We start from the raw sequence: 27438 nt of genomic DNA on the forward strand, positions 1-27438 counted from the left end.
TTTAATGAAATTTGATAATGCATGTCGTATAAGGAAAAAAAACTCTGCATTATGCAATGCAAGTGTCTGTGGTCCTTTACCGACTCGGTAAACAGCCGTGTGAATAGTCGCAAAACTGGGCGAAGATCCTACACGATTGTGATAGTTTGATCAAGGTGTTTACATGTCTGTACTTCACTTTAATGATGTGACTAAAATAGGTATACTCCACATATCTTATTTCAATTTCTGTTTAGTTCGATTATGAACTTAATCAGATTTACTTATTGTTAAAAATAAAAACAATTTTAAAATGCTGTTAACATGGTAAACTCTTAATCAGAGTATTGGAGTTGGAGGAAATAGGTGTGTGCAGCTGACACAGACTGCCTGTGTTACTGTTCTCTAACACCCACAGCAATGTATGCCTTATTCATCTAATTCAGGGGTGGCCAACCCTGTTCCTGGAGAGCCACCTTCCTGCAGATTTTAGTTGCTAACCATATCAAACACAACTGAACCAATTAATTACGACTTAAACACCACGTGATAATTACAGGCAGGTGTGTTTAATATGGGTTGCAACTGAAATCTGCAGGAAGGTGGCTCTCCAGGAACAGGATTGGCCACCACTGATCTAATCAATTAAACTGATTGAAAAGGCTCTGATGCTCCGATTATTAAAAGGCTCTAATGTTTTAACCTGGGAGGAGTAGGAAAAGTCCAACACCAGTCAGATGATTCCCATCCTATGCACCACGAGTTTTATCTTCTCCCTTCTGTTGTTCGATACAGAATGCTTGTCAGTAAAACGAATCGGTTCAAACTGTTATTCATTACCTCAGCTGTAAAGTTTTTCAATTTAGGGTAGGTTTGTATTGTACAATGTGTTTTGTGTATTATGTGTGATATGCTTGAATGCTGCAACCAAATTGCCATCTGGAAATGAAAAAAAAAAGACTAACTGAACTCATAATCTAATAATCCATATCAACTGCAAATATTTGAGAAATGTACTGAAATTACAGCCGGACTCCTTCGGTTCCTTCTTGACTTAATTTTTTTACTTGCTACATCACTTCACTACTCGTTCAATTTAGCAGCAAAATTTAGCGTTTTTTATTTTAGCTTTTTTTTTTAACATGATGGTAAAACACAAACGCGGTTATGAATATATGAAAACATATGCTTGTTTGCTGTAAAAATTCATATTAATGACAAAAAAATACTAATTTGTGGAGCTCCATACTTCTGGGTGCAGCTGTGGCTGGTGTATTTTACCCCTTAGTTTTGAGTGTGGTCCTGAAAAATCTTCGTTCAAAGGGGTATCTACCCCCTTCCCTTTAGCCCTATACCTTCAAGCTAAAGATTATTGGCACATAGATGCTCTTTTGTGTCTGTTTAAATGCATATGACCATGGCCCAATTCCACCCCTTAGCCCTTAAGCCTGGTTTATACTTCTGTGTCAAGTGACTGGCGTGACCCACGGCGCATGCAACGCGCGTAGCTGTGCATTTATACTTCTGCGTGCTGTCTCTGTTGGTCTGAATAAACACTTCCGAAATGCTAGTGGGCAGTGAGGCGTTAATGTTCCTCTGTGTCGAGTTTCTTCTCTGCAGTTTTGCTTTTCCTGAACACTTCCTGGATGTACACGTGGCTCAAACTCGCTCATTTTGAGGCAGGAACCGGCAGACATGCAACAACTTTAACTATGAGGTAAACACAAAACAAAACTTTCCATCAGGAGCTCCTTCACGGGACTCCACACTTGTAAACATTCGTTCCATTGGGCTTGCGTCCAGCTCGCGCCATTCGCGCGGCTCTCGGTCCCGCCCAGACTCGTCAGCGCTACCAAGCTGACCAATCACAGAGCTTGCGCTACGCTTCGTTGCGACGTGTAGTTACAATTTTTGAGAGGTGCACGTCAGCGACGCCGACGGCCACGGCGAAGGGCTATGCGTCAGCGCCGTAGCATACGCCGGCGTTTGACGCAGAAGTATAAATCAGAAAGTATAAATCATCAAAGGGTAGAATTGGGATTGGGCAATGGTCATATATGCATCCAAATAGACATAAAACAGCATCTACCCTTTGCTTAAATGTGACCATTACGGTAACCCGTGAGTTGTTGCAAAAAAGTGCATCAAAAATAAGGTATTCCTGCTTCACATTGCTGCACTAGAACATAGAAATGATGATGAAAACCGTAGCTGCCATTCACTTGCTTCGCACTTGCTCATAAGCCACATAACACTGACTTGTTTATTTCAAAAGTACTTACTTAGTGTTCCTGCGAAACTGCTGTAGAATGTGTAATCAAAGAAATCTGAACAAAACTGCATTTGCAGTCGGACCACAGCTGATATCCACCAAGCCTATGGTCAGTTGGGCAATGTCAAGCTGTCCGTTGGAGCTCACACGATTCAGATTCAGGCCTCAGGGTCTTTGGTAAGAGAGAGCTCTGATTGGCTGATCAGCTACAAATCAGAGTACAGCACAAATACTGAACTAACGAGACCAATCAAACACCACTAGTCAAGAGGGGAGACAAATAAGCTAGCTGCCATTTCATCACATTTTTTTAAGTATTTATAAACCACATGGATTTTTAGGGTGCTTTCATACTTGTAGATTGCAACAATGGAATGACACAAAAAAAGTACTGAACTACTAAAATGTATTTAATACTTTATTTAAAAGGATTTTTGGTGATGGCAGCTTAAAGATGCCTCTCATATGGAGAAAGAAGTCTTGCATTGCTCAGGTGTTTTTCACAGACTTTAAAGTGTAAAAATCTTGATGGTTCTGGGAGTCCCGTCAGTCAAATCTGATCTTTATTTTGTATCTTCTATTAGATTCAGCTCAGGTGATTGGCTCATTTTCTTTCTCTAAAAGCCTTTAAGAGTTTCCTTGGCTGTGTTCTGGATCATTGTCTTGCTGAAATGTCCACTCTGGTTTCATCTTTATCACCCTGGTAATGTAGATTTTGGACTGAAGCAGATAATATTAATTTGCAATAAGAAAGGACAGAAGGTTGCTGAATAACTACTGAAAGATTTCAGCTGCTGTCTGGGCATTCACTAGCCCTTCTACAACTCCCTTTCTTCATGTGTTCAATACTTTTTTCCTGTGTCATTTCATTTAATTACACAAAACATAATTTGTAAGGGTGTCACGATCCTTCAAATCCTCGATTCGATTACATTTTCGATTCTAAAGGCACGATTCGATTCGATTTTCGATTATGAATAATTAATTAATTAATGACCAATTAATTATTTGTAGCCTACCGTTTAAACTACCTGACCTGCATGGTATTTGTTTTACCCATAAACAAATCATACAGTAAATGAATAAAGGCAAGATACACACATAATTACCACCTGTCAATCACTTTTTCTGCGGGACTCGTGAATAGGCAGAGATCTGTGTCGTTATAATAGCGTCGGTAAAAAAGACGCACAACCAACAGGAACCAGCCAACAGACGAACGAACCGTACGTAATACGTACATAGCAGAGCTTGCAAAACTGTGTTTTTTTTTTTGTCGACAACACGAACGTTGTCAACATAACTCACAGGAAATCCAAAATGCTTACACACCGGCGACTTCATTGAAACAGGAGAGGGTTTAAGTTCTGTCGACTGGTCTCCTGCTTCTGCAGTTAAACAAGCACTTCAACAAGCCTGTTTTTTTCCCAGCTTGGCAAGCCAAGCTGACGTGACATGGGGGCGTGGCAGCATCGACAATTCTATTTTTGATTCGATAATCGAAATTGAGCATAAATTTCGATCGATTTCGATTAAAAAAATCAAAATCGTGACACCCCTAATAATTTGTAAACTAATTAGATTCATTTTCGAGTAAAAATGGTGACGTGTTAAATACTTGTTAACCAAAAATGTTTATGGTAATTTATATATATTTTAATAGTTTAGTTAGAAAGCATAAGTTTACTTTCGTAATCGACTTGAAACACACATTTACCGGAAGGAGTGATAGCTTGCCCTACTCATCGTTCTTTCTTCTCAAAGCCATACTATGTATATAAGTATTACATAACTACAATACACTGTAATATAGCCTAGTTGGGTAGTTATTATTTTCTCACTACAATCAAACCGCTCCAGATTTCATTTCAACCGAGCTAAGACCATCATATTCAGACAATCGTGGAAAAATTGTTTTGGTGCAGAAAGCACTCTTAGATATCTTTGCAAGCCCGAATCATTCTGTGAAATGGTAGGTACATTAAACTGCTTTGTTTACGGGTTTGTATGTGTGTAGCACTAGTTCTGGTTTCCCTTTGTGGAATGACAATACAAATACTGCAACCTGCAGGTATAGAATAACACATTCTCTCACACAGGAGCAGAACATATGTTCTCACTTCAGTCCGCAGTCTTCCACTTGGTGTGTTCATGCAAAGCTCTTTGATCAGACGCACTGGAATACATGTATTGTTGTTGCACAAATCTTGAAAAAAGATTTGCGGGAAGCTGGTTTGGATTCCAAAAGATGTGGGCATATGCACAGTAGAATTAAGTCAGCTTGAAATTGTGCATCTTTGGAAGTGGAACCATGCGTGAAGTTACATAAAAATGTTGTGCACCCCACCAGACATAAATGAGGTCATGTGTGCTTAAAGCTAGAACTACTGGCAGAATTAATGTCATCTTTGTCATGCGCACCCAAGAAAATTTGCAATTGTGTCCACTATAAATCAGTATTCAGACTATACCTACTGCACCTATTACATAATGTACAATAACCAATAGAAACTCAACGATGTTCAACAGTCGAAGGAAAGCTTGCAGCTTTCAGTCTCAAAACTTGCTAAATTCTGTCCCTCTTCCACTGACAGCAAGTTATATTTCTTTCCACTACCACCCACAACTTTTACACAATTTTCTGCTCCGGCTGCAAGATTGTGTGATCTAAACAGATTTTTTTTCATTCATGTGCGATGAGATCCTTTCTCTTGTGTCACAGACTGACTCTTCCAACTATCACACGTTACTCAACCACAAACCACCAAGAATATTCACTTCTCCATCCTTAAACAGATTTCTTTTACTGTGCCACAGGCTTTTGACGGCATCAAATTGTCTTGTGTGATTAATTTCTAAAGCTTATCAACAGTATTTGGTAGGGCTGCATGATTCTAGCTAAAGTGAGAACACTTTTTGTTTTTGTTTTTTGCTTAAAATGAAGATCACAATATCTCAAGATTCTGTAGATGTAAATAAAGCTTAATATGAGCAGGACTCCGTTTTTCGTACCTCGCTTAAATGATCTAAGATGATTTGGCAGATCCTGGATCTTTTAATCTTGATAACTGATCTCTCACTAATTTGGTTCAAAGAAGTTGCGAATCAGATTAGAATGTCTGGATAAACTGATCTGAGATCGCTGCTTGTGTTGTGAAGATCAGATCTATCGATCCTCGAAATCATGATCAGCAATGCAACGATTGGCTGACGGCACATCAACGTAATGACATCATCTGATTAATATTCTATTATCCATGTGAGCAAAATTACATCAAATTAGCAGTAAACCATTTGTTAAATATGACACGCAATAACCTTCCACATTTGTTGTGAGCTGCAGGCTTTACACTTTCATGTGTCAAGAGTATTAATTATGTATTTCAATGCATATCAGTGTATTTAGTTCTACATTTTGAAAAGATAGTCTTTATTATAGTAGCCATTTTTTTTAATCGGTGTAAAGAATAACTGGATTTTTACAAAAGCATTTTGATATTGGTAAAGGTGTCTGCAACTTTTGTGAAGCATCAAATCACCGGCATATTAACTGTCAAAACAGATTTATGATTGCATATTATTGCTTTTAAAAAAAGTCACATATTGTGCATTTCTATTATAAACAAATTGCTCTAAAGCAGGGGTCTCAAACTCAATTTACCTGGGGGCCGCAGCAGGCAAAGTCTGGGTGAGGCTGGGCCGCATAAGGGATTTCACAAAAAAAAAAGTCCTCAAATGTCATTATTAACAGTTTTAATTATTTCTTCTAAACATGAAGTGTCCTGAACATTAATAGAACATTGAGTGAAGATTATGAACAGTTCTTCTGAACATGGCATCTTTTGCCTACTTCTTGCTGCCAGAGACTTGACAGCGCTTCTTCTCACAAATCTGAACCACATTTGGCTTTAGAGCGGAAGCAGTTGAGACCCTCAGTATGGCTTGAAGATGATCATCATTAAGTCTAGACCTGTACTTTGACTTATTGAAGTTCAAGGTGGAGAATAACTTCTCACACACTTCTCACACACTCAAAACTTATATTCCTTCACCTAAAAAAAAAAAAGGCATTTGTATAAATAAAACACCCCCACCCCACTCCAGTCACATCAGTCTATGCCAGTCTGTATCTACCTATAATATATATAAGATGCAGGCTGTAGGTGGCAGACTGCAGATAGGTAGGCAGGCAGGGGCGGGAACAGCTTACCTTGGTTCTGGCCGGCGCGAGTTCCCTCCTAACACTTCCGGCCCGTCACAGCGTCTAACAAAGCGTCACCGGCATCCCCGCCCCTTTGTTTATACGGCGGGCGGGGAATGCCAGTGACCACTGTGTACGGATAGAATCAGCGGAGCGGGGAGCGCTCTCTCTCCCCGCTCCGCTGATTCTGTCAGGCCCTGTTTACACTAGTGCGTTTTAGTTTTAAAACGGCGTTTTAGAATGAAAACGATCCGCGTCCACACTCGCGTTTTACCCAGCGATTCTGAACTGCTCTCCGTCCACACCAAAACGCTGAAAACGCACACCACGTGACCACACACACACACATACACTTTGGCAAGCACTGCAGCCTGTCTACCCAGATGAGAGCTCTGCTAGTCGGACTTCTCATCAAGCATCTCCCGCTGGATCTAATCTCACTATATTTATTAAACGGGATATTTCATTCATCTTGTTGTCTTTATCTAACGACATATTCCCTGACTTTGGTCATTGGAATCTATTACTTGTTCTCAGGTAACATGTTTTGGCTGAGCGGAAAGATAAGTTAATAAGATAACCACATAGCCTATTCTGTATATTGACTGATCGCTGGCCTTTATTTCCTATAATGTATAAACTTATTGTATGTTATACTTTTATAATGGCCATTATCGATTATTAAAACTGATATTCAGCAAAAGAGAGGTCATGTTTCGTATTTTCACTGAAATTGAAAGGAGGCATATTGAAATAAAAATAGGCAGTTCCTTATATCAAGTTTACATTTTATTGTTGAGAAAGTGAAACAACGTAGCCAGGGTGATGTGAATTAAGTTATAAAGTACACGGTTCCCTGTGAAGATTGACGCGTGTCCTCGGTATAGTCTGTTTTCCATATCAAACTGAGAAGAAGAGATGCAGCCTTAATCAAACTTGCGAAGTCTGAACTTACATGGAGAAGATTCAGGACTGAACTGTGTGTTAGGCTACTTAATATTGAGGAAAAGCCCCAATCAGAGAGGCGAATGTCTGCAGCCCCGCCTCCGTTTTCAGATGTCTCCGTCTTTCCCCATCCACACTGAGACAGAGCAGCAGCGTTTCAGAATAAAAACGGCCTCTCCAGCGTTTACGAAACGATCCGTTTTCAGCGCTCGAAAACTCAGGCGTAGTGTGGACGGATTCTGTCAGTGTACAGCGGTCGGCGCGGGCCACAAAATATTGCACTGAGGGCCGCAAATGGCCCGCGGGCCGCGAGTTTGAGACCCCTGCTCTAAAGCGATCTAAAAAGTTCATACCAATAAGTTTACTCTTTGCACCACTAGGTGGCAGTCTTTGTACTTTCATTTCAGGGGTGCAGATTGCATAAGTTTTATATATATATATATATATATATATATATATATATATATATATATAGTTAAAAATAGTTACTATTTTCCCAAGTGTATATAACTACTACTATAAGAAAATCAGCATTCGGTACATGCTTTCAGTATTTTATTTGCATGAACTGAGCCGATCTAATCCTGTTTATGAATTGAGCCTGCTGCCGAGCAAGTTTGATCTACCAGAACTGTTGCTATGACAACAACTCTCGGATCAGCTTTGAAGAACGAAACAATCCTGGATCCTGTAAAATTGTCAACATCTAAATCCAGCTAACTGAGTAATCCACGTACAAAGAACGGACCCCAGGCTATTTTTATTGTTATTTATCAAACATTTTAAAAGAACAATAATAATATTAGCCCTATGTATAGGTCTATTGTTGGTTAAAATGCTAAGTTTTGTATGGACTTGGAATGGTGGACTTGAATAGACTTTTAATTAATGCACAGTAAAGTGATGACATCAGAATTATGAGTAGTTGTATTCTGAAGTTGATTTATTATGCTTGAAACATATGCTTGCCATTTGTCATTGACAACATTATTAGACAACATAGTTTTTGTCACTGGTCAAATGAGACATTTGTCGTGCTTGTCGTAAATGGTTCATCTTAGATCTTGAAAATAAAGTAAACCATTTAAAACTTTATTTCCAAATAGATTACAAATCTTACCATTTCGTGGGCAAGTTTATATTCTGTGCTTCTTAATGGCTGTATTTTAAAGTTCTGCTGTGTTTCGTCTGGTGCAAACAGCCAAATTTCTTATCACTGCGTATCTAATCACGAAACATGTTGTTAGGACACGCAGTTACAATGTAAACTGCTCATTTAATGTTTACATTCGTAACATATCATTTGCTAATCAATAACTACCTTACGTGAAACCAAGTCTGCGTCTCATTTTGGAGTCTGCTACTGTCCACCAAAGGTTGCATCGGTCACGCAAGCATGCTTTCAAAGCCTTTCTAATTGAATGAATGAATGAATGAATGAATGAATGAATGAATGAAAAATGTGGTTTTCCACCCAGGCAACCCAGGGTTCAGAAATATAATTGGCTAAACTGGCATTGGACAGGTTAAAATGACTAAAACAAAGACAAAACATTCCAGCACGGAAAACACATTTTTTTAGGGCAGAAAATCTGAAATCAGCAATGTTTTTCAGATAAATAAGAATGTTCACTTAGCATATTTCTTAAACATTTTATGGTATTTTTATGTTTAAGAAGAGTCAAAAACTTAAATACAACTACTAAAATATACTGTATTAAATTGAAAAAGGGTTAAAAAAAAAAGGTTAACAGGTAACACTTTACAATTAAGTCTCATTAATAAATTTTATTTAATGCATTAAAATCAATTGCGAGAAAAAAAAAAAATTTTTTTTGGTTTCCATGCTAATATCTGTAAAAAATAACTGGTTGTATTAATTAAAAATACTTTTATTAATTATTAACTTAAGAAAAGTCTTCCAGTATTTGTAGTTAAGTACATCACAGGCGATGCAACAATCAATGTTTTTTAAAGGCACTTTAAAAGTTTAAAAAAGAGATAATTTACAGTAGTTTGAAGTGCCCACAATATAAATATTATGCATGTTCATTATCAAAATATACAGTATGAAATTATCGAATATCAGCTTATGTCTACAGTCCATATAATAGTATGTACCTTAGAACACCAAAAATCTAAGTAATTAGAATGTAATTCCCATCCCTTGTAAAAAGCAAGCAAGGAAGCAATCAAGCCCAATTCAACGCAAGCTGTTTCAAGCACTCTCTCATGCCAAGGGCCTGATGTAGCCTAAACCCACATGGTGAATAATCTCACCCACAGTCTGGAAAACACACCTGCAAAGTTCTTACATAAACACATGGCAGCAGCTACAGGCTTTCAAATCTATTACTCAGTGGATTGTCTTGACTGATTATTTGAGCCAGCCTTTTATATTTTGACTGGTTTTGGTTAACTTGATCCTTAAAAAGGTCTGTTTGTGTTGCTTACAAATTGCCCTTGTATATTCATAAAGATCATTCATGATTAATTATCGTTCATAAATCAGAACTTCATCTTGTTTCATGTTCACGGCAGCTGCTGTTACCAGTGACATTTCCTCACCTTGTCGAAGACTCTGAAAGCTTCTCGGATTTCCTCTTCACTGTCCGTGTCCTTCATTTTCCTCGCCATCATGGTTAGGAACTCTGGAAAGTCTATAGTTCCATTGCCTACAGATAAACAAAACCATGTGGTCACAATTTGCCACAATATTATATGGAAAATCAACTAGATTTATTAAATCTTTTCACCAGTGCTCCCGACAGTACTTTTCAATATCTTTAAAGATTTAATGTCATGAACTGATTTTAAAATTTTCACAGGATTTCCCATTCTAAAATCCTGAGACCTAAACTAATCCTTTTTCAGCTAGTAGCCAATCAGAATAGATTTTTTGACAGCTCTTGCCATTTTAGTATGTAATACGGTGGACCATAAGGAGTAAACATTTGGGATTGACGGGGTAGTCCTCCAATTCTAAGATTCCCATCTTAGCACGTCATCCAAAACCAGTTGGATTTAGGATAGTGTCCAATTCAGATTATGTAGGGTCAATATCCTGCAAAGTTTAGCTCCAAAACACTTTACTGTGAAGTTTCTAGTGATCCAAAGACCTTAATTTGGTGGGTATAGATCTACGGCTGCACATTGCTGTGGATGGAAAGCATCGATCTTACCATCAGCGTCGACCTCGTTGATCATGTCCTGCAGCTCAGCTTCAGTCGGGTTCTGACCCAATGAGCGCATCACTGTGCCCAGCTCCTTGGTGGTGATGGTGCCATCGCCGTCTTTGTCGAACAGTGAGAACGCCTCCTTAAACTCTGTTTTGAAGTACAGAACATGTACAGTATTATGGCGAGCAACACTAGCATTTATTTCACAATCAGGGCTTTACATTCACACCCGCATTAGACAGCCATCTCCACTAACCACTTTGGCTGGTTGAAAATTATTTTTTAATTGTAGCTTTCTTAAAAGCAGGGTTTGACAATAAGGATGGCCCGAAATTCGTGCAAATGCGATCTTAGAATCGAGAAGCAGCATGACTGACGAATATAATTTAGTTTGTGCGGGCAAAAGAAAGCTGGTTGAATACCGAATGAGAGGATAATCACTCGCGCCAACAGCTGATGTGATGCACGCAACCGTTTAAAACACGTGTAGGCGACTGTATAAAACACGTGCACGCTCCAGTTTCCTTGCTTGAAACAACCGTGCCTGGAAAAGCAACTGCTGTGATCGGTTCTGTTTTAAATAGACTAGACAAAAAGTTATATTCATGCACCCACAGTCCTGCTGCTTTCAAGAGCTCCAGATTGGACATTTTGTAAGCAGCACCGGTTGCTTTCGCTTTAACCATTATTTAAACAGGATATAGGATATTAACTTCCCATTTATGTGGACAGTAGTTAACAACACATTTTTAAAAAATGTTTTGTTAAATAAAAACTACAGTATACAGTTATATTTTGCTTTTTTGACACATTTAAAATGTGTGGCTAAGAAAAAATTATTTATTAATTTTAGTGTGGTTATAGAGATTAATTTGGTTAAATTCTTAATTTGAGCTCTGAAAAGTCATGTGAAATAAAAACTAATTGTAATACGACACTATGAAACCATGACCCATGTGCACATGCTCACTGAGCAAGCTCATACACAACATACACAAAAAGTTAAATGAATGAGGAAGCATGTGGACATACCACAAAACCTAAATCAAGTAATTTTAGCATGTCAAAGTCAAATTTATGCATATAAAACATTCCCAACAACAAAATTGTGGTTAGTGAAAATGGAGAGTGGCTAGTAATGTTGGAAAACTACTAGCCACACTGGCTGGCGATTAAAAAGGTTTATTTCAGGCCCTGTTCGAAATTGTTCTGTTTTTGAAGATATTGATTGTACAATTATTTTTTTAATCAACATCACACACCACTAGGTAAAACTTTTTACAGAAACTAGGAGTGGTAACAGATATAAACAAATTATAATTCCAAACATTTGCATTTCCATACTGCAAAAAGTAAATTGTTTTAGGAATACTCTACATTATGAATGTATATGTTTGTTTATGTTGCCATGATTTTTGATATTATCATCATTATTACAAATCTATTTCTAATCAAAATGTTGACATACTGCCACTTAATTATAAACAGTCATTACAAAAATTCCAATTATTTTTGCAAGATCTTTCAAACTCCCATGTGTTTTTCGGGTGTGGATATAAGTCTTCCAAATATAATAGGAACCCTATATTGAACTACAAATTACAAATGTAAGTTTGTCTGTTTTTGGCTTGCAAGCTTAGTTTATTTTAAATTGCATTTTATCAGTTTTAACACTATTTCAAGCCAGTTTGTGGAACTTTTAATCCTACCAAGGGTCCCTAGAGTGTCCCACTTATCGAGAATCACAACACAAGACCAATGTTACCAGAGCTTGACACAAGCCAGCGTGGCTAGTAGTTTTCCAACATTACTAGCCACTCGCCATTTTCACTAGCCACAATTTTGTTGTTGGGAAAATATATTTTATATGCATAAATTTAACTTTGACATGCTAAAATTACTTGGTTTAGATTTTGTGTTATGTCCACATGCTTCCTCATTCATTTAACTTTTTGTGTGTCGTGTATGAGCTTGCTTAATGAGCATGAGCAAATGGGTCATGGTTTCATAGTGTTGTATTACAATAAGTTTTTATTTCACATGACTTTTCAGAGCTCAAATTAAGGATTTACCAAATTTATCTTTGACCAAACCAAACATAAATAATTATTTCGTATCCACAAATTTTAAATGTGGCAAAACAAGCTAAATATAGCTGTATACTATTTATTTAAAAAAAAAAAAAAACATTTCTTAAAAAAAACAAGACATTCAAAAAATAACTGCTGTAGTGTATCTAAAACTATGCACGGTAAGGTCCCAGATCACCAGTTAACTACTCATAAACGAGGAGTTAATCTAATATTAAAGCAATGTTATTGTAAAATATGATAAACCATATTACCAAAAATACCTGTAAGCAAAGAAAGCAGGTGAAAAACATTCTATGTGTGATAATGAAAGTATGATCACACACAAGGTTAACGCTAGGCCAATTAATAATCTGTTCAAAGAATGGTGAAAGCAAAATCGGTGCTGCTTACCAAAAGACAAATCTGGAGCTCTTGAAAGCAGCAAAACTATGGGTGCAAGAGCATAACTTTTTGTCTAGTCTATTCAAAAAACAACCGATCACACCAGTTGCGTTTCTAGGCACAATTGTTTCACGCAAGGAAATGGGAGCGCGCACACATTTTAAACAGTCGCGCGCATCGCATGACCTGTGCGCACAAGTGATCATACTCTCATTCGGTATTCAGCTGCTTTCTTTCGCAAACATAGTTAGTTTTGTCAGTCTTGCTGCTTCTCAAATCTAAGATCACATCTGCATGCATATTGGGCCATCTTTATTGTCAGACCCTGATTTTTAAAAAGACTACAATTTAAAAATTATTTTCAACCAGCCAAAGTAGCAGTGGCCGTGTTTGGCGGGTGTTAATGTTAAGCCCTGAATGTTACCCAACACTGAATCTCAAAACTTGTTGTCTAGAGTTGCCAAGTGAGTTACTTAGTCTTTAATTACAAACCAGTTCAGTAGCACAGCTTTTACTAGGCTGTTCTAGGCATGCAATTTGAATTAATAGCAGTAGGATTAACCACCTGGTGTGGACCATCTCATTTTTGCCTTGTAATTACACATCTTCCAGTATGTACACAGATGATGTTTCATAAAAGACAAACTTATGACTTGTCTCCAATGAGTGCTACAGTTTTGGTGCATGTATTGTTATTTTTTATAATCAGCATTAACAAAAGTAGAGATATATAACTACTACAGTAAAAAAAACAACAAAAAAAAACCCTGCAGTTCAAGGGAAGTTGTAGGCGGGAAACCGGCAATTGTTAAAAATTTTATAAACCAATAAATAAAAACAAAACAAATGGGAGGCGGCAGAACTGATAGGCCAGGGGTGGCCAATCCTGTTCCTGGAGAGCTACCATCCTGCAGATTTCAGTTGCAACCCATAATCAACACACCTGCCTGTAATTATCACGTGGTGTTCAGGTGTGTTTGATATGGGTAGCAACTGAAATCTGCAGGAAGGTAGCTCTCCAGGAACAAGATTGGCCACCCCTGTGATAGGCCTACAAAAAATGCTGGGTACCACACAATCGAATTGTGTTGGGGCAACATGAAGAACATGAACATTAACTTTTTTTTCTCACAAATTTAAGTGAATGGAATATAAAACAATCAAGTTGTCCCTCCCAAAAAACACAAGAATTGTGTTGTTTCAGCTCATTTTAGATAAGTAATTTGAACAATCTCATCATCCTCTGTCATCACTCCTTTTGTGCTTCCGCTTCCCTGTGGGACTAGAGACAGGTAGCGCACACAGGTGACGCTCATCAGCACTCTTTTTCACCAGCCTCCCTCTCTTTTCATAACTCTGGCCATGACAATACCGTACCATGTTTTGGAACCATTTTGTAAGGTTACCTGCCACAACTGTACATTACCAAAAAAGTGAAACTAGATTCACTGTTGAACACAACTGGTTTACAGAGAATTGTGCAACAACCCAGGGGAACGACAACTCATGAAATTTTTACACCATTATACACCCAAGACCTGACTCCAAAATAAAATAATGGTGCACAGTATAGCTGGGCGATAATTCGATATCGATAATTATAACTATATACAATTTTTCGATAAAACGATAATGACAGTTCGATAATTGCTTGATAATTTTTACGCACTATGCGTAACGTTGCGCAAGCATTTTGCAGCCTGCCCTTCTGGATGCCGCAGGCCTTACAAGTTCACAGCCATACAGTGTTCGTTGCACTGAAAGGAGTAAGAAAGAAATAAGATAAAAAGGTCAGAGTCACAGACATTGTTGACAAGAAAAGTCACTAGACCTCAGTCATGAGCTACTTAGTTTTTTGCTATCTGACACAAAACAGAGTAACGTGCAACGCAAACTGTGCAGACGTCTCGTGTCATCAAAAGCAGGCAACATCACAAACCTGTTTCACCATTTAAAACAAGACCACCCTTATGAAGATCATAAGGAAGTAGAGACCTATACAAGTGTTAATAAACCAGCGCAGCTACCCAACAGTCTCATGTCATAATTTTCGAAAGCCGTGCCTTACGAGAAAAAAACCCCGAAAAGAGAGACGAAAGACATGACAGAGGACACAATCCCAAACACATCTCAATGAACACTTAATGCTTGCTGTAAACTACACACTGCATCATTTAAGGGTATTTGTTAAGACAAAAAAGGATCTTTTGATGTCAAGCTTATGTTTCCTTTTAATATTAAAATATTTGTTTTGAAATCTGTATACCACTATTGTCTCTCATCGACGGTAAAATAACCAGCCTTTATATAACCTATTTTAAAGGACATAATCACAGAGGAGAAATCAGTTGCTCAAGACATAATCTTTAAAATAATGACATATTAAAAATGCAGCAAATATAACAGACGTTTACAACAGCAGTGGATCATTAATTAAATTCCTTTTTTCCACGGAGCGAAGCATCATCCACCCGCAGTTGTTTAAAGCGGGCACGAACTAAATAAATATAAACATATTTCCTTGAAAATGTGTCTTTTAGTAACGAATTTCGTTTTGTATAATGTGTAACTTAATTTTGAAGTATATTTTGTTGGTCAGTTATCTACAGCATAAACAAAAGGAACGAATAACATCTCAGGTGAATCGCTTTAACACAAGCCCGCTATGCTTTAGCGCCAAAACAGTCCATCGAACTATTTTCACGGTTTCATTTTAATTCATTAACTAAGCGCGGTCTGGGCAGCGTAAACCGAGGCTCCCCGGCTGGCTCCCCGCATGTTTTCGTTGTGATGCGTGATTTGTAAAATGAGAGTCTGCTTAGACCTATTCGTGCTAGTCTGTCAGACACATTTGGTTAAAACAGGCGTGGATATATCGGAGATATGCGCATAACAAGGGTTTATGCATCCCGCAATATGGGATGTCAAGAGTGTGACAGCATAAGGTAAACTGCACACACTTGATTATGTAGACCCGTCTCACAGCACAAAACACAACTAAACCTTTACATGTCCATGCTTAATCAGTCATCAATAAGGTTTATCAATTAAAGCGTTATCGACAATCAATAGATCAAGTAATCATTAGCATCCTTAAATAAAATACATTCAAGTATATTTCACCCTAAATTCACCATACACCATTAAAAGGAGAGTTCATCCAAAACCGAAAATTCGGTAACTTTTTTCAATAAGGTTTATTAGTTAATGCATTTACTATCATGAACAACACATGTACAGCATTTATTAATCATAATTAAACATCTAATAATGCATTTTTAACATCCAAGTCCATGCTTGTTAACATTAGTTAATGCACCTTGAGTTAACATGAACTAACAATGAACAATTGTATTTTTTTAACTAACGTTTATAGCATTAACAAATACAGAAGTAAATGTATTGTTCATTGTTTGGTCATGTTAGTAAATACATTAACATTTACTAATGAACCTTATTGTAAAGTGTGAACGAAAATTCTGTGACCATTAACTCAAGTTCCAAACCGGGTTTATTTTTTTCTGATGTTGAACAATAATATACAATGACTTGTAGGTAATGTATTTGGTTGTTGAAAACTTGAACAAGTAAATTCTGAATTAAGATTGTTCTTTTGTTTCTTATTTTATTATTTATATTGTCAGACAGCCAAAAACATTTCACTAAATGTGTTAAATCAGCTGCACAAAACCATTGGAATGCTGAAAATCTTATATAATTGATAGATATAAAAATTTTACATTTATCGTGATAAATATCGATATCGGCTGATATGAAAAAAATTATCGTGATATTTTTTTTTGCCATATTGTCCAGCTCTAGTGCACAGCAATGAATCTTGGTCAAGCAGAGCTCAATCCGTGTTTGTCGAGCAAGAGTGCTTCTTTCTGTCATAACACCATGATTAAGATTATGTTGTAACCAATTAAGGCTACTGTTGGCAGTGGATATACAAGACCAATCTAAATGACCCGTACCGAATTGTACTGTACTTTACTGAACCATACCGCTCAGTGAAAACAAAGCATCAGTGGTCTTAGTGACCATTTTGCAGCAGGCCATCAGAGTTCACTCACCAGCAATCTGTTCCTCGGTCAGCTGATCTGCCTGCAATGGTAAAGAGAAGAAGGGAAAGAGAAAGTCAGTCAGCTCAGTGTCACGTCAGTCCAAAACAGTAGACAAGCTCCAGTTTTGCAGCGCTCACACACACACACACCTCTGACTAAATGAGTATAATGAAGGACATGCACAAAAATACTCCTTTAAAAATATCCACGGCAGTTATAATTAGACAGTGCCACTTAGGGGGTCATCAATGCGACACACTTAAAATGAATGCGCTTCTCTGTGACACAGAGTTCATTATTCAATTATTAAAGAGGAGAAGATTTATCTGTGCACGTGATTCTTTGGGAGTGATTCATCCGTCTCTTTTCTGAGAGCTGGCACCAGAACATGTACTCAAAGGCGGGTGATTCATAAAGCTGGGAGCTTAAAATGGGAAGGGTGTAAAATGATCTAAAGAACACAGCGGACATGAGTCTGACTCATCCGCATATGAGTCAATGACTTTCGCTCGCATACGTTTGGCTCACCATTTGTGAAATGAAACAGATGATATATAAATGGTCATCTTAACAACAGAGCAAAATATGTGCATAAAGATATAGATTTGAGGTTTTATCAAATTTGGTAAAGTAAAAACAGAACAAGAAATCTAAATTACACGCACTGAGCATGCTGGGAATGACACTTGCCCTTATCAGTGTGAATGTTGCTTCATCGTTTCCCAAAAAACTAACATACTGTGAAAGATACTGTGTTAAAATTCAATTAATCCAGTTTATTCTTCATCAACTAGACCATTCATGGATTTGCACCTCTAAATTCTTAAACCCTAAACCTCCCTGGAACAATCAAAACATTCGTTTGTTCAACTCGATTCCGTCAATTACTAATGTTTGGGGCTAGGTATTACAGCTGTCAGTTTGATCCAGAAAGTACAATTGGACCGAACCAAGATTGTTACAAATCACATGGGATGTGGCCACGTCTTTTCCTTCTGAGATTACACCAAACATATTTTCCCTCCTTATTTTTATCAATGCTTACATTAAATGTAATATGAACGTGGGACTCTTATTTTGAAAACAGGAAAAGCAGATAAACTAAAGCTTTTACATTGTTTTATTTATTTATTTATTTATATATTTTCCAAATGATGTTTAACAGAGCGAGGAAATTTTCACAGATAATTTTTTTTCTTCTGGAGAAAATCTTATTTGTTTTATTTCAGCTAGAATAAAAGCTGTTATTAATTTTTTTACACCATTTAAGGGACAAAGTTATTAGCCTATTTAGGCTATTTTTTTTTTCTCAATAATCTACAGAACAAAAAACTGTTATACAATGATTTGCCTAATTACCTTAACCTGCTTAGTTAACCTAATTAACCTAGTTAAGCCTTTAAATGTTACTTCAAGCTGTATAAAAGTGTCTTGAAAAATATCTAGTCAAATATTATTTACTGTCATCATGGCAAAGATCAAATAAATCCGTTATTAGAAATGAGTTATTTAAACTGTTACGTTTAGAAATGCGTTGAAAAAACAATCTCTCTGTTAAACAGAAATTAGGGAAAAAAATAATAATTTTTTAATTATTAAATTAATAATTATTATTAAAAAACTAATAATTTAGTGGGGCTATTAATTCTGACTTCAACATCTGTGTGTGTGTGTGTGTGTGTGTGTGTGTGTGTGTCTGTGTACATATACACACACACACACACACACACACACACACACACACACACACACACACACACACACACACACACACACACACACACACACACACACACACACACACACAAACAAACAAAATTTGCAGCGAAAGTTTGCAACGAAATAAAGACATGTAGACAGCGGACTATATGAGTTTAATTCATGTTTATATCATTTCATCACAATCGTTTCCAATTATGGTCACAACCGGACTTCTGATTCTAAAGATATTTTGGGTTAAAATAATTGAGCATATAAAACCATTTCCGGATAATATTGATTGCGAAGATTATGTGACTATTTATACGGATATTGTATGCTAACACTGCAAAGACGCTTCAATAGCTAACATCAGTTAATTTAATTGAATTCACAATTAAAACTACAAAATATTTTATTAGTCAATTTCTTAGTTAATGTCTAATAAGTCATAGTCGTAACCTAATTACATGTGGTAAATAATTTTATAAATAAAGATTTAACAACTAAAATGATTTAGTTTTAGTTAATATTATTAATAAAAAATAAATGAACTATAATAACTATAATAACAGTCGGGGTTACTGTTGATTTTAATCAAATAACTTTTACTAATGACACCTGTATTGTAAAGTGTTACATGTTGTCCTTAAATATGCTTTGGCAATTTAATTTGATTGGAACATTTGTTTAGACTGGGGTATTTATATTTATTGCTTTGTTGCATGCATATGTTTAAAGTATTTTTGGTTATTATTCATGTTAATGCAACTCTTTTTGCAGCTTAGGACAATACTGTGATTACACAATACTGGTGTAAATAATACTGTGAAAAAAAAAGCTTCAGCAATTAATTACAACAATAAATTTTGATACAGTCATAAGCCACATATTGGTGGCTTTGAGATTTGTGATGTTAACTTTGTCATGGGCTGTGCAATCAATCAAAATTCAATTTCAATTTCAGCCTCCAAGTATATAAAAAAAAACATTAATCAATATAAAATATTTATTGCGTCAACCTGCAGCATGGAACATGACTCATTTATTGAAGTTTATTCGATTCCTTGGGTTTTTAAAAGCATGAAAAAGTTTTGCTGTTCTGTGCTTAGTCTTAGAGACTAGCATAACATACAAGAGTAAAATCATCTTTTAACTGAAGGTACATACATGCCTGGTCAAAATCATGCAAAAATGTGTCAAAATGTGACACATTGTGATTATTCACACAAACCCTCATATGTTATGTAAAAAAAAACAAAAAACATAAAGAGCTGAGAAGGAAAAGGCAAGGGTAAATGATACCATGAAATCAGAACTGTGTGGCTCTTGAAGTGACAGTGTTTGCTGGCTATGTTTATTAATCATATAACAAAAGAAAAGGACGAAATCACTCACTGCTCCTGACTGAAGGACTTTTGTAGCTTAAATAAGAAGCAAATCAAGTTTATATCTTAAAGTGATGATGCTTAAAGCATGGTTAGATTAATTTGTACATTTTATATTATATTGTTCTATTTGTTTATTCATTCATTCATTTTCTTTTTGGCTAACTCCCTTTATTAATCAGGGGTCGCCACAGCAGAATGAACCACCAACAGATGTTTTGCGCAGTGAATGCCCTTCCAGCAGCAACACAACACTGGGAAACACCCATACACACTTTTCAAACACATACGGCCTATTAAGGCCCAATCCCAATTCTACCCCTTAACGCTTCTTCCCCTTACCACTAGCCCTCGTTTTGCGCGTTTCCGTGAAGGGGTAGGAGTATTTCAATTCACTTTAACTTGAAGGCGTAGGGCAAAGGGGAAGGGGTGGATAGCCCTTCGAACAAAGATTTTTCAAGGCCACACTCGAAACCAAGGGGTAAGAAAATTTCCCAGAATACACCAGCCACAGCAGCACTCGGAAGTAAAGAGATCCACAAATTTTTGTCCTTATTACGAATTTTTACAACAAACAAGCATAGGTTTTAATATATTCATAACCGCGTTTGTGTTTTACAGTCATGCTTTGAAAAAAATGGCTAAATTTCACTATTTATAAATTTCGCAGTTTTTTATTATACATTTTAAAATTTTAGTTTTGGTGTTTAAATGCCTAAATGGACTAGCACCTAGAAACTTGTCCTAATTCATATATATATATATATATATATATATATATATATATATATATATATATATATATATATATATATATATATATATACACACACTAGATATCGCATAAGGACCCTGAGCATGCGTCAATAGCGCCGCCACATTGGTACAGTGCTCCCAGGACAAATGTCATTCAACCGCACTAATCAAGACAGTGTTATTACGTGAAGATGCGAGACTTTAGCGCTGTCTACGGGTGTAGTAACGAGCTAATAAAGAAAACAAAGCACAAAGGCAGAACACTTCATAGGTAATATTAAGTTTTTTTCTGTTTTTGTATGTTCTGAACTTTTGTGCTAATCAGGTAACGTTATTGATGATAATACAGTCTCTTACTGCATTCACCATACGGCAAAGCAGCTCTAACTCGCACTAAACACTCAGCTTATGCAAGTTTTGTTGAATAAAATCAGCAAACAATGCAAAAGAAATATGACAACGAGATGCTGCACTGCCAGAAACTGTATTATTAGTATTATTGTCGGCTCGTGAAAGAGTCGTTCGGGGGATTCATTCACTAACGAATCGCTCCCTCCGTCAGTATGACAAGTGAAAGCAGGAGAGGAGCTGTGTTTCAGGACACGGATTAGATTAAATTTAACAGGGAGGGTGAATAGTACATTTCTGTACACACAAATACAAGCTTTTTGTCAGGAATGCCCGTGCGGTCACTGATCCATCAATGTAGAAAAGTTATGTAAAATTATAATTTTCGTAATTAGAAAAAAAAAAAATTACATACTAACATCCAGGAAAACTCCCGATCATAGATATATGTGTATATGTGTATATCTCAGGCTTTGGATGGCCACAGTCCTCCACTGTACCTTGGTCCCACATTCATTTCAAAGGAGCGCTACTCTGTAGCAAGATGGCGGCGCTATTGACCAATTCCATCCAATAGACAACAATAGGTCAGGCGACATCTAATGTATATATCTATGGTCATCATTAATCCAATTGTACACTCCATCAAGGGCACTTAGATGTACTGATCAGCTACTTTTGGCTGTTTCATGCGCAAGGTTAACAACCAGGCGGGACTGTGCCTTTGCAGTGGTGGCCCCCAAACTTTGGAATAATTTGCCTCCCTATGTTAGACAGGCCGCAACCCTTTCTGTTTTTAAATCTAGTCTTAAAACCTACTTTTACTCTTTGCCTTTTAATACTATATGAGAGTCATGTGTCTGATGTATTTGTCCTTTGTTTTAGATGGTGTAAATGTGTGTACAGCACTTTGGTAAGCACTTGTTTTTAAAAAGCGCATTTTAAATAAACTTTGACTGGCTATCAATAGTCCCTAAAAATAACTCCTGTATAGTAGTCCAACAACATTGACACTCGATGATACTCAAATACCATGTCAGTAATATCTAGTGGCTGGGAATGAGCTTTTTACAATGTCTGCTATAGCGCTAATGTTGTTTTGGTGTGTCTACATCAGGGATGTCAAACTCAATTCCTGGAGGGCCGCAGCCCTGCACAGTTTAGTTCTAACCCTGCTCCAACACACTTACCTGTAGTGTGCAAACAAGCCTAAATGACTCAATTAGTTTGATCAGGTGTTTAATTAGGGTTGGAACTAAACTGAGCAGGGCTGCAGCCCTCCAGGAATTGAGTTTGAAATCCCTGGTCTACATGGATGAATATAGGCAGGGTGTAAATGCACAGTATATTTATGATCTTATTGCCACATTATATCGTTATGATAACATAATATATGCCTTCAACGATTTCCTGAAAATAAATACTAAATAATAAAACAACTGGAATAACTACAGCAGTCGCCATCGTCTGATCTCATATGAAGCAAGAGATCACGATGGCATATGATGATGTAGTGCTGTCCTAACACTTAGGGGTAAATTCTGAAGCCCTTCCCCTTTGTACTCAGTTTTAAGGGCCAAGGGGAAGGGGTAGGAGTACAAAAATAGAACTGGGATTGGGCCTAAGCTTATCTATAGCGCATGTGTTTGGACTATGGGGAAAACCGAAGCACCTGGAGGAAACTCACACAATCATGGGAGAATATGCAAACTTCACACAGAAATGCCACCTGACCCAGATGGGGCTTGAACCAGCAACCTTCTTGCTGTGTTGCGATTGTGCAACCCACTGCACCACCATGACACCTTCTATTTTTATTTTACATCATTTTGAGGACTTTATTTTGTCCCATTCTCAGAATCGTGAAATTTCATAAAATTTCATAAAATTTTGGTCATAAAATTAGTTTAAGGACGACCATTTTAAATAATCGTAACTACAATTTTGACCAAAATAATCATATGGTTTTTTTTTTTATATCATAATCAAGCAGCCGTACTTTATGATACTAGTATATCTCACCTTTTATCTTTTATGTATAAAAATGATGATAGATGGGGGGAAAAAATTATTAAAATATAATATATTGTAATATATCTTTGGTGAGGTTGACACCGTGGCTCAGTGGTTAGCACTGTCGCCTTACAGCAAGAAGGTCGCTGGTTCGAGCCCAGGCTGGGCCATTTGGAATTGTGTGTGGAGTATGTATGTCATCCTCGTGTTTGTGTGGGTTTCTTCCGGTTTCCTCCACAGCCCAAAGACATGCGGTATAGGTAAACTACATAAAACATATGCTGGATAAGTTGACGGTTTATTCTGTTGTGGCGACCCCTGATGAATAAAGGGACTAAGCCGAAGGAAAATTAATGAACTTTAGTTTGACTCAACATTTTATAAAATATTATAGAGAGAACACCTTTTTTTGATTTTACCTTATTTTACAATATAACCAACTATACTAGGGCTCGAAATTGTGACCATTTTGGTCACATATGCGGCCAAAATTTTATCTATGCGATCTTAAAATATATTTGGGAGCATTTCTGCGAGTGCTTAAAATTGTTGTGTGCGACCAGTTTTTACTGCAAAATGTTCACCACATGCGCGGATTCGGGAGACATTCACGCAGAATGCATTAGGGCTGTGCAATTAATCGAAAATCCGATTTCGATTTCTATTTTGGCTTTTAACGATTATGAAAAACCATTAATCGAGATAACCGATTATTCTATCGCGTACCGACTCCTTTCCAGTTGTACACGTGTGAAAACTCTTTGCCTCTGCAAAGCTCAGTTCCACGTGAAAATGACTAAAACCATGTGCTGTAATATAACTTTTGCAGCACGGGATGCGCATCATTCATATTTTTAAAAGCGCAAAAGAGCATGTGCTGTACGCGCCGTGTCTAGCCTCGGACAGTTAGCGTGTGTGTGAGTTTGCGCACACACACATCTAACGCGATCTTAATGCGAGCGCTTTAATGGTCAAAACATGCACATTTGTGTCAGAGCGCGTTGTTTATTGATTATTCATATTAACCCCATTTGTGTAATAAACTAACAAGTTGAGAATCAAAAGACAAGTGAAAGAGAAACCATATCAGAGCCGCACTATTCTTAAAAAGACAGCGTGCGCTATTCCTGCTGCTGCCGACTGTTTTTATAATTAATCAATATAATAAATTCAAAAATACAGTGAAGATGCTTAAAGCACAATTTAAACAACAGATTTAACTCATTTCTAAAAACTGATTACTTTTATCTTTGCTATGATGACAGCAAATTATATTTTACACATTATATTTATAGATATTCTTTAAGATACTAGTATTCAGTGACATTCAAAGGCTTAATTTGGGTAAATAGATAAGTCATTGTATAACAGTAGTTTCTTCTGCACACAATCAAACATATATATATATATATATATATATATATACATATATATACATATATATATACATACATATACATATATATATACATATATATATATATATATATATATATATATATATATATATACACATATATATACATATATATATATATATATATATATATATATATATATATATATACACACATATATATACATATATATATATACATATATATATATATATATATATATATATATATATATATATATATATATATATATATATATATATATATATATATATATATATATATATTGCTTAAAGGGGCTAATAATATCGAGCTATTATAGGTTTCAAAATATTCAAACCTGCTTTTATTCTAGCTGAAATAAAACAAATATGTCTTTCTCCAGAAAAAGAAAAATTTATAGGAAGTACTGTAAAAAAATCCCTCTGTTAAACATAATTTGGGAAATATTTATATATAAAAACAAATTCACAGAAGGGTGAATAATTTTGACTTCAACTGATAATCGTTTTGAATAATCGTGATTACAATTATGACCAAAATAATCGTGATTATGATTTTTCCCATAATCGAGCAGCCCTAGAATGCATCTCTAAGCTCTGTCTGCACTTGGAAAGCGAAGCGCAGCGCTCGGGAATGGTTTAAAACAGTTGTCATGTCAACTTGCTGCAGTAAACAAAACCAAGTCCGTAATACTTGCCCTGCCTTCACGCTCTTCTTATTGGCCCACCACTGCTCTAGCACTGAACGCGAATGATTGGTTAATATCAGCTGTCAATCACTCAGTCAGTGCCTTCTGGCTTCAGATGAAAGGGAAAGCTACTACCGCAAAAAAATTGTAAAGCGCTGAAGATGAGAATGAAGATAAAACTAACAGATTTTGTTTTAGAAACCATGGAATCTAAAGTTACAAATAATGACATTTTACTAGTGATCATGTGCTGAATGTTAATCCACCATCTACACTTTTCCAAGAGTAGAAGGCTTCCATTGGCTTCAAGTTCGCTATTAAAAGTCTGTGGGATGGAGTTTTCAGGTAAACTAACATCGCTACAGTATTGCTATTAACATGTATGCATAAGGTACAGTATGTGTCAAAAGAATCAGTGCAATATCAGACAGCACTTGTGAGAACAGCACAGTTATACCGTTAACAGATTCATTTAAGCAGTGCGTGCAGGGCCGGTGAAAAAATATATTAAAAAAAAAAAAAAAAAAAAAAATATATATATATATATATATATATATATATATATATATATATATATATATATATATATATATATATATATATATATATATATTTTTTTTTTTTTTTTTTGCTTTGATTTCAAATACAATAAATATGTTTGTATAAAACGTGTAGTAACGGTGCTCATAATTGGTGGGTGCGACTAAATTTTGGCTGATGCCCGTAAATTTTTTAAGTTAGGAGCACCGGTGCTACCAAGCAAAAAGGTTAATTTCGAGCCCTGTATACGTCCAGACAACAGCAACAATATATTTTTTTTCTTTATTTTTTTGCAAATTCTAAAAGTTTTGTTGTCCATACATGCATGGTTTCAGAAAATGTCTGCGTCCAGATGAAAATTAAAAAAAGCAGTGTAATACCTATGCCACACCAATATGTGGCGCTGTAAACAAATACAGACAGAGCTGCATGTGGCACAACAATCCCCGACGAATGCAGTGAGCATGTGCATAAAGTCATTTGGTGTGCTGAGTACAGTTATAAACAGGACACAGTGGTGGATTAAAAATATCTGATGCGTGAGTGTTAATGTGTCTCCACTGGTCGTCTGTTTAACACAGCATCACCAGGTTTTATTGTAATAGCACTAATACATTTAGCACAGCTCTGTAATACGCCATTGTGTTGTTGTTTCCATAAAGTGGTGCTTTACTGATCTACTTGGCTATGTGAGAGGAGGCATGTTGATTTTTTTCACTATATAGACTTTCATCCAAAAAGTGGTGTCTTGTGGATGAAATGCTAAAATTATATTAAAATTCTGCGGGTTGAGCTAAATTGGTTTCCATGTGAATGATGTCTAAAATGTCCAAAAAATCTATTATGAATAAATATATAACTTTTCATATTGCAAAATGCAATACTGTTCAAACGTTTGGGATTTCGTTATGATTTTATAAGAGAATCTCAGCAACGCTGATCTGCCTAAAGAGGTGGTCCATAGGGTTGGGTATTGTTTGGGTTTTTTCGACACCGGCGCTAAATCGATACTTTTAAAACGGTGCCAAAACGGTGCCTGAATTGATACTTTTTAGCCACAGAATTATGGTGTTTGACTTGTTTATTTGTTTATAAAACTTGTTTATAAAAATCGTTTATTTGACAAAATCTTTAAAAAAATAATTTTAACAGAACAATATAACTTAAGTTTAAAGTAAACATCACATACTTTTGGGAGCACACTTTAGCATATTACTTTTTTCATGCATCACTCTGCAGTCTTCAGAAACAAGATAATTAAATAACTTAAACTCAAAAGAATCTTCCTTGTTAATTTATTTGACAAGTAACTTTGTACTGGTGTAGGAGAACACATTTCTAACATTCAAGTACATCAAAGCACATTGTTGAACCTGTAAACTTTAACAGGCCAACAGTTAAAGTCAATTTATTTTGTCCACTCATTCATTTAAAATAATATTTCTGGAAATTTTCACAGTGTTTCCTAAAACAATTATTATTCTGGAGTC

The 27438-nt window shown here is 36.2% G+C and overlaps 1 protein-coding gene across 1 annotated transcript in view; it reads right to left on the bottom strand.

The window, feature by feature from the left end:
* The window catches only part of calm3a (calmodulin 3a (phosphorylase kinase, delta)), a 37988-nt gene that overhangs the window by 4657 nt on the left and 5893 nt on the right, over window positions 1–27438 (bottom strand). The window contains 3 exon segments of the mRNA NM_182967.1: window positions 9966–10072; window positions 10580–10723; window positions 17127–17157. Coding sequence (NP_892012.1) covers window positions 9966–10072; window positions 10580–10723; window positions 17127–17157 — 282 coding nt within the window.

The sequence above is a fragment of the Danio rerio genome, chromosome 15 (genome assembly GCF_052040795.2).
Source record: "Danio rerio strain M-AB ecotype USA chromosome 15, GRCz13ab, whole genome shotgun sequence".
Lineage (NCBI taxonomy): Eukaryota > Metazoa > Chordata > Actinopteri > Cypriniformes > Danionidae > Danio > Danio rerio.